We start from the raw sequence: 9458 nt of genomic DNA, 5'->3' as shown, positions 1-9458 counted from the left end.
CGATTTGCTTGAGAACCCACCGTTTAAAATCTATGAAATTAAAATTTCTCTCCTCAGGAGAACCTCTTATATTAGAGGTTTTAGATAGAAAAGAAAAAAGTGTTTAAAATGATTAAAATGTATTTATTGTCCCAGAATACACTGTTACTATAAAATACACTACAATTTTAGAGCAATAAAAAAGGTATCGTAAAATACATTTTTTAGTATAAAATAGTATTTTTTTGCCTAAAGCAAAAACCTGTACTGGCAAAAATGATTTAAATTCAGGACATTTTGTGATGTATAGAAATTATTACTTTTTTCACATTAATTCAAATAATAAATTATGGCCACTGATAAATCATTTATATTAAAAAATGTATATAAAATGTTTGGCCTATATCTTGGTGATACAGATCTTTTCTTCTTTTTGTCTGTTTATGGATAAACACACCTGAAGGCGTTTACTGGTTTTTCCTAAATGTGTGCAATGTTTTATAAAATATAAAATAAATAAAACCTTATATCCTTAAAATCTTTGCTGATGAGGCAGTGTATGCATAAATGCAGTTACAGTTTCCCTCAAGACAACACACTTTTTTTGTAATTTGGTATAGCAAAGAAAATTGAGCTCACTGCAGGTCATAAGCAGAAAATCAAACAAAACTCGTAATTTAATTGTTTATTCCAACATATTGTTGCCCTAGTACAAAAATACACAAACAGGATGCTAATTATATTATATCATCCCCTATTTTGTCCTTATCAAAAAGGGATATCTTCAGTGCAATCTTTTGTGCAAGGCCTTCATCCCAGAGAGAATGAGAGAGAGATTTCTGTTGCTCTCTTATTCATCATGTGGCTTGTGTGATAGAATTTCATAGGCTATGCTGTGTATCCACAAATGATTTCTGAAATGAGCTCAAGAGCTGAATAAAATGCTGTACCTTTCTCCATCTACAGAATTATGATTATTATCAATCAAAACACCATTAGACATACACATATATATGTTGAAAACAGCATCCTTTGCCATCATTAAGAGGAAAAACTGCATTTTTCTTTACAAAAAAAACATTAAGCGTTCAGGTAAATGAATTCATGAACACTTATTAAGGAGGATATGGAAATATTTCAGGAGTCCTTTCCACTCTTATCGCTTTCATCAGAAGAGGGGTTCTGGTGCTGGTCGGAGTCGGAGTCAAACATAGGGCTGCGCTGTAAAGGCTGTGGCAGACGGCAAAGTCTGGGGGTGAAGGGAGGGGGCAGCGAGCAGGACAAATGATCCTCCACACGAGAGATCCTGGCAGGAGTCTGGCCGGAAGTGCTGCGCAGGGCTGGAGCCACGGTGGCTGGACTCCCTAACACCACCTCTCTCAAGCGCTGACTCTCTCTGGTCGCTGCCTCCCAAACCACCTCCAGTTCACCTTCTACCTCTCTGAGAAACACAAAGAGAGAGAGAGAGAGAGACAGACAGAGAGAGAGAGAGAGTGGGCTTGTTTTAGTGCAGTGTGGGTAGGCTTTCCTGAATCAAATATGAGCTCTCATCATCACACTCTATGAAAAGGGGAGATGCCTGTTTCGCACACACACACACACACACACACACACACACACACACAAGCATTCAAAATACACATGACCACACAAATTTCTGTGACCTTCAGTTATTTGGTACCCTCCAGTCAATACCAGTGGATGCCCACACCAGGCTTTTGAGGGCTCAGCTGTGCAGTAATAACAGGTATTAACTGGAAATGTGCTGAGGCACAAACTTGGACAGAGTGAGACAGAACGATAGAGATGACCGAGCGATGGAGGGGTGTAAGCTGTCGTAATCATAGATCAATTAGCCGGACCATCTGTTGATGCACATCCTCTAGTCCACATGCACACAAACACACACGTTTTATGACAGCGTTCTCTCTTTATCTCCCACTGTGTGGAAAGTGGCAAGTCATCTATGCAAGTGTCCTTTACACTGCAGTTTTCGGGTCTGTGTTATTATAGGGATGCAAAAATGAAAATATTCTTATCATTTACTCACTCTAAAACTATATTCTTTCTACTGTAATTTCCCATAGTAAGATAGACAGTGGCTTCTGTCAACCAAAAATATTTTTTGTGTGTGCTCAACAGAAGAAAAAAACAACTTGAATGTGAGTAAATGATGACAATATTTTTTTTTGGGGTGAACTATCCCTTTAAGATGCGTTTTTAAGCTGCCACCTTCTTCTCTGCCTGCATCAATAAACGTCATCTCTGACAGACTCGAGCAGTGTCAAACAGACTAAACCCATCTCCCATACTTCACACACCACACACCTCAGAAATACCACGAAACATATCTATATTTATGAGTATATATTTGATATGAAATGTCTTGTTAAAATTGCAGAAATTACTTATGGTACTGCACTTCCTTTAAGGTATTTTAAAATGAATATTAATTTAAGAATGTGGTGGAAATGTAACATTTTTGTAAGGTAAGCCATTGTTTCCCAAGAAAAGTGTGTTTGACAACTTTATTAAATGCTTTTGTCATTTTGAAATGAATAAATACAAACGCTATAAATATTTGAATTTTCTATTAATCAAAGAATCAGTTTCCAAATATGAATTAAGCATCACAAATGCTTTTAGCATTAATAATAATTTATGTTTCTTGAGCACTAAATCATCATATCAGAATGATTTCTGAATAATCATGAGACATTGAAGACTAAAGTAAAGGCTGCTAAAAAAATGTTTTGTCATCACACAAATAAAATACATTTGAAAATATGTTAAAATGGAAAATAGTTATTATAAATGTTAATAATGGTACTGTAATCAAAAGAATACAACCTTGATGAGAATAAAATACTTTAAAATGCAGTAGTGAAAAGAACCGACAGCCTAATCACAAAGCCAGTAGTTTTACTCTCAGCGACATTCAACTTCTGAACTTTCAATCTTAAATCTACATTTAAAAAATAGTTTTTTTAAATCCATATTTCAGTCAACAGCTTGAGACAGCAGATTTATCCCAATACTGAATATTACACATCATTTTGTCATTGATGTTTTGCCTGAGGCTGCTCTTTTTACATCCCGATAAACAGTCAGGTAAATATGGGTACATGCATTTTTATCTCATTTTCAGGCATTCTTGAATACCTAATGAGATTTTCACCTCGGGACTCTTTTATTTCTCCTTGTAGGTGCCCTTTTCCTCTCTCCTTCCTCCTCTCTATTCATCACTTATTGTGCAGTCTCAGCAAAAGCCAAACAAGGCCTTATCTATGCACGCAGATAGCCTGCCCCTGTCACCTTAGAGATTTATAACAGAGAGAGAGAAACAGAGAGAGAGCGAGAGAGATTGCTGTCAGTGGGTGGGTCAGCTGATCAATAGTGTCAGACAGGGAAACAGACAGTAGGACAGAGTGATGCAGAGAGGACAGAAGTGAGGGACAAATAAACCCACAGTCTGACAGATCAGAAGAGGAGACGTCTGACAGACTAATATCATATCTGAATGCGCAAGCTCGCATGGATTTAGCAGACTTTTGTGCATTTCTGTGATAAAAATGAAGCTGAGAGAGCTGAATGCGTCATCAAAGTATGTGCAAAACTTTAATTCTGCCGGATGCATTGAATCTAGACAGGAATAAATATTTCCAGAAAAACATGTTTACAGTTTAATGACTTTTTTCTGCACTAATATCGTCCTTTTAAAATACATAAAGGCAGAAAATAATAATTATTCAGAAAACGATTCCTGCAGGCCATTATCTCACCAGCTAATCGATCGCTAGGGTTTCCTTCACTCTCTTTCTCATGACCCAGTTGCCAGAAGAGAGAGGGAAGAGGACGAGAGAGACGGGTGCGAGTGGGCGTGAAGAAAAGAAGTGACACGTCTGGAGATGGAAGATGAGAGAGACCAGTATTGACCCGGCTGCTTTTAGCATCAAAGTCTTCTACAAGAGATTAAAAAAGAAATGAGAGACACGCAGAGAGAGATGGGAGAGTACTCTGAATGCTGCACTGGGAAGCAGGTTTATGGAAGCAGTAGTAATTTGAGTAATGGGGTTGTGGTACATTCTGCTGTGTCACTGCGTGTAGAAGCCACAAGTTTTACGTCACATCGTAATTTATTGGTGAACGGCTAATGTCAGAGATGAGAAATCTTGACTTCATGCTCGGTTTCTTCCATTACCTAGCGGTTAAGAACCTAGGTTTGTAACCACATGATCTACTCTATGGTTGTTGAGAAAGCACCAGTGGGAGTCCTGGCTCAGATGGTACCTTATAGGCAAGATGGGGCATGACCAAAAACGTTTTCTTAGTTTGCTCGTAGCTTGTTTCTGTTAAACTTACTTTAAGGAACTGGGTTTAAATAACTAAGTTAAACAGCTAGTGATCAACAAGTATTGTTTGGTCTATTCTTTAGAGCAGTTACCCCTCTCAGGCAGCATACAACACAACAAATGTGGAACAATAACACTGTAAAATCTCATCAAACATCAAACTTCAAAATAATGTTTTTCAGACTAATTTTCTATTAGAAACGAGAAGGGGATGAGATCGGAAAAAGTTACAGTTGTTACCTCGGACAAACAAACAGAGTTACTGTGTGTTTTACAAGGACAGCTGCAGTGTGATAAACTTTGCCCAATTACGTTTTTGCGCATTTTTGGACACAGAAGTCCACTAAATGAAATGAAACACTCATTTATAAATAAATATGGTGGTAAATTGGAAGCGAGGGTTTACACATCACCATGAAACAGTCCGCCATTTCAGTTTGTACATTAGCATGGCTCACTGGCATTAATGTCTCTAGTTTTAACGTTGAAATTGGAAAATTGTTACTTAATGTGTATGGCAACCAGAAAATGAACATTTTTGTCTTAATTTGGATTGAGGTTGAATGATTAGGGGCATTGAATGCTCTGTTTTGTTCGGATTCAGGAAATTAATTCAAATACATTATATTGCCCATCCTCTCAGGATGCCTGGAATCAGTGTTACAAGTACCCCAGACACATTGTTTTTCCTTTTTTGAAGCATAAACCCCACAAAAACAATGCAAGCTTCGAGTCTTCCAGTGTTTCTCTACGACGCTGAAACCTACAGATCCACTCTCTATGCAACTGATACTCGACTGCCATTGACCTATCTGCGTTCAAGGGGAGGGGCTTGCCGATAGGTCAATTAGGAGTTAATCTATTAACATCGCATGTCCTTGCTGATGTATAATAGCAAAAGAATCAGTACAATATGCAATATAATATACATTTTACAGTCTCATCTATTCATTTTTCTTCTGTACATTACAAAGTTGAATTAGTAGCTCAAATGGCCACTCAGCACCATCAATTCAATACACACACACACACACAGTCGGTCTCATGAACACAGATACACGCGCACACACGAGTACAGCAATCCTAACTCATTTGTTCATTAGTGGTGTGTAAAGGATTACAGAATTAATGAAAGATGATTCAGCCATACCACTGGAGTGGATCAACATATGGCCAACACACACATGAACACAAATCAATGCTCACATGAGTGAGTGTGTAAGAGGATGACAAAAACGGAATATTACTGCCGGACAAAAGCGGTCGTTTTCTGTATGTGGTAATCAGTGTCATCATATTATGTAATACTAAAACAAGTATCTTCTTCTCCAGGCGTGTGAATCAAATCTATGCTTCATGTATTGCAAGATGAGCTCACACAGAAGGGCTGCTAGCAAATGAATGCTTTAACATGTCAAGACTTGTCTGTACCCATGCAGAGAAACGTTAAGTGTGGTAGGGTCAAGGTGACAGGGTGAGATCATAAGGGCTACAGGTCTTAAGTTAAGTTGTCTCATTACTTGTAGGTATGTGAGTTTTTCTGAACAAAGAAAAAAAATGTAAATACACACAAGGACTAATCCCAAAAATAAACCTGAAAATAAGCTGTATTTTCAGCTGTCAGTTCTGCTAATAAAAATCACCTTTCCTGAGCCCTTCAATATAAAAACACTAACATGACAAGAGAAAAAAACGTACAAATATTTCTCCTTCGTACTCTGGAAAGTAAATACGCCTCTCTGCTTTTCCAGATTCATACACATTTTCCCCTCTTTCAATCGATGCAACAGAGCTGATAAAACCACAACTGTAATTCATCAAACTATCCTTTCCTGCAAAAAAGGTTTGCACAATACTAGAATGACAGGCCATTTTGCAGGCAGTAATTTGTAAATCTGACATTTTTCCATTGTTCCACAGGCAGCCTTGTCAGTCGACTCAACAGAGAGATTCCAAAACACAGCCATGTTCACCTCAAGCTGAGCACTTTAGTTGTGAGAGAGTCTGTCCTCTGCACTTAACAGGAGCCCCGAAAAAATAAAAAGAGAGACATTTTGTTCGGAACAACAGACAGGAGTAGGTTTAATGGTAAGAGAAGACAGGACATTAAAATGAGGATGTTTTAGAATTGACAGAGGCCTCCCATTGGTTCAGCTTTGACCTTCTGTCACACATAGCTGTCACTCAACACTGCTGGGATGAGGAGGAATCAATTACAACAAATGACACTGATGACACATCACGTGCAAATAATAATAAGGAAGAAGACCATATAATTTGACAAGGCGCGCATACGTAATTTATATATATGTCCATTAATCTTTCCTTCTTTTCCCCTTTCATTCTCTCTCTTCCTTCTGTTCTTACTCTCACAGCCAGGTGACATTTCAGTATATAACCAAGCTTTTTATCTCTTTTTCTCACACATATATCTCAAAGCACACAGACTAATCTCTATATGATTGGAAGCTAATGTTTCAGCAGCCTGCAGAAGCAATATGAGCAGCAAAGATTAGCTAGATTAGATCTCTCCGGATCCTCATGTAGCCTGACTGAGGGCCAACCTTCGGCCAACACTTTAAACCTTTGCTCTCTCACTCACCCCCACACAGCACTGCAAACCAACCCCAGTTTGAGTGAAATCCTCGAGCAATAAAAAGACAGTTCCCCTAAAAAAAAAATAAATAAATATTCGGTCATTGTTTATTGGCAGTTCAAACCTCTGTGGCTTTCTTTCTTCTGCTCAACCAAAAGATGACATTTTTGAAAATGTCTTATGAAAAAAGTAAAAGGTTTAGAGTCAATTAGATTTAGTTTGAAAAAAAATTATAATTTTGAATGATATACAGGTGCATCTCAATAAATTAGAATGTTGTGGAAACGTTCATTTATTTCAGTAATTCAACTAAAATTGTGAAACTTGTGTATTAAATAAATTCAGTGCACACAAACTGAAATAGTCTAAGTCTTTGGTTCTTTTAATTGTAATGATTTAGGCTCACATTTATAAAAAACCCACCAATCTCAACAAATTAGAATATGGTGATATGCCAATCAACTAATCACCTCAAAACACCTGCAAAGGTTTCCTGAGCCTTCAAAATGGTCTCTTAGTTTGGTTCACTAGGTTACACAATCATGGGGATAACTGCTGATCTGATGGTTGTCCAGAAGACAATCATTGACACTCTTCCTAAGGAGAGTAAGCCACAAACATTTATTGCCAAAGAAGCTGGCTGTTCACAAAGTGCTGTATCCAAGCATGTTAACAGAAAGTTGAGTGGAAGTAAAAAGTATGGAAGAAAAAGATTCACATCCAACCGAGAGAACTGCAGCCTTATGAGGATTGTCAAGCAAAATCGATTTAAGAATTTCAGTGAACTTTTTGGTCTTATGAAGCATTTCTAATTTGTTGAGATTGGTGGGTTTTGTTAAATGTGAGCCAAATTATCACAATTAAAGGAACCAAAGACTTAAACTACTTCAGTCTGTGTGCATTGAATGTATTTAATACACAAGTTTTACAATTTGAGAATTACTGAAATAAATGAACTTTTCCCCAACATTCAAATTTATTTAGATAATACGTTAAATTAAGACACACACACACACACACACACATATTATATATATATATATACACTGTAAGTTACAATAGATTATATTTTATCATAAATGCTGTTTGTTTACTATTTATATTCATCAAAGATTTCCATAAAAATATTAAGCAGCACAAGCTGCATATCAACATATTCAAATGATTTTTGAAGGATCATTCCAGACACTGAAGACTGGACTAATGGCTGCTGAAAATTCAGCTCACATCACTTTTAAAAATATATATTAAAAAATTATACATTTTGTAATAATATTTTACAATATTATGTTTTCATTCACAGGACAAAAGACAATAATCACACCACAAACTCTCATACACACACACGCAGACACAGAGTAATGGTGACAGTAGCATCATGAGCTATGACTCCAGCAACTATAGACAAGATAATTTGGTGAACCATGGGTTTTTCAGTCAAATAATGCCACATCTCTGAGTTTGGTCTCAAAATGACTGAAAAGCTGCATAGTGGGAGAACGAATACCGAATATCAACAAAGTCGATGTCATTTCCTTTCATATTCTTCACGAATAATCTCAAACACACACCAAATAAAAAAAAACGCTTCTGAAGGTGAAGCATTTTACTGACGTATCAAAGCTGACATTTAAAAACCTCACTTATACTCAGGCATGGGTAGAGAACTGACTTCAAAATGAGCTTTGATGTACTGTGGGAGAGTGAGAGACTGTAAGCATTTACTGAGTGAGCGAGTATACTGCAAGAAGTGGAGCCAAGTTCAGTTGGACATGGATAGTGTGTGTCATTGTTTGTGAGGAAGAAGAGAGCAGCGCAGACAGTAGAGCAGATCTGAGTCCATCAGTGTGTGTCTGTCTTTAGCTGGGCACTCTATTCTGCCTTGGCTGTCTGTCTTTGTCCTGTCTAGTACTGACAATTGATATGTGAGTGCTGCATACAGTTACATATTGCACATAAAGTATTAACATACAATACATTCTTTGTTATTAGTCTTTTACACACACACACACACACACACACACACACACACACACACACACACACGTTTGTTCCTGTGAATTGTGGGGACTTTCCATAGATTTCTATTACTTTTATTGGGACCAAGCAATATTTTCTATCCCTAAACCAACCCCTTACAGAAAACCTGTTTGCATTGTTACACTTTCAGAAAAACAACCTTTACTATTTGTATTAAATTTTCCCCTTGTGGAGACCGCAGGCTGGACTCCATAATGTCAAAAATGTCACGTTTTACTATCCTTGTCGGGACATTTGATCTTCATAATGTAGCATAAACAAGTACACGCACACTAACACATATTTGTGTGGCATATAATGTATAACACAATAATAAGCACAAGAGCTCTACTGTGCCATGCACATTGCCATAACAACCTTGAAAAGGCTATTGGCTCTCTTCAGCCTTGAGGAAGAGGTAATAATTTTAAAAAGCAGAAAGGACGTTTTTCAAGACCGAGTAAGGAAATGTAAAACCCTTCTTTCCTTATAACTAGTTTTTCCCTTTTCTG

At 37.2% G+C, this 9458-nt stretch overlaps 1 protein-coding gene across 2 annotated transcripts in view; it reads right to left on the bottom strand.

The window, feature by feature from the left end:
• Positions 1-649: 649 nt before the first annotated feature.
• cep89 (centrosomal protein 89) overlaps positions 650-9458 on the bottom strand; it is a 61799-nt gene continuing 52990 nt past the window's right edge. For both annotated transcript variants that reach the window (XM_043245963.1, XM_043245964.1), the window contains one exon: positions 650-1420. In XM_043245963.1, coding sequence (XP_043101898.1) covers positions 1117-1420 — 304 coding nt within the window. In that variant the 3' untranslated portion in view covers positions 650-1116. The remainder of the gene's footprint in view (positions 1421-9458) is intronic.

This window comes from Puntigrus tetrazona, chromosome 7, assembly GCF_018831695.1.
Source record: "Puntigrus tetrazona isolate hp1 chromosome 7, ASM1883169v1, whole genome shotgun sequence".
Classification (NCBI taxonomy): Eukaryota; Metazoa; Chordata; class Actinopteri; order Cypriniformes; family Cyprinidae; genus Puntigrus; species Puntigrus tetrazona.
This window is presented reverse-complemented; position numbering and strand designations above follow the sequence as displayed.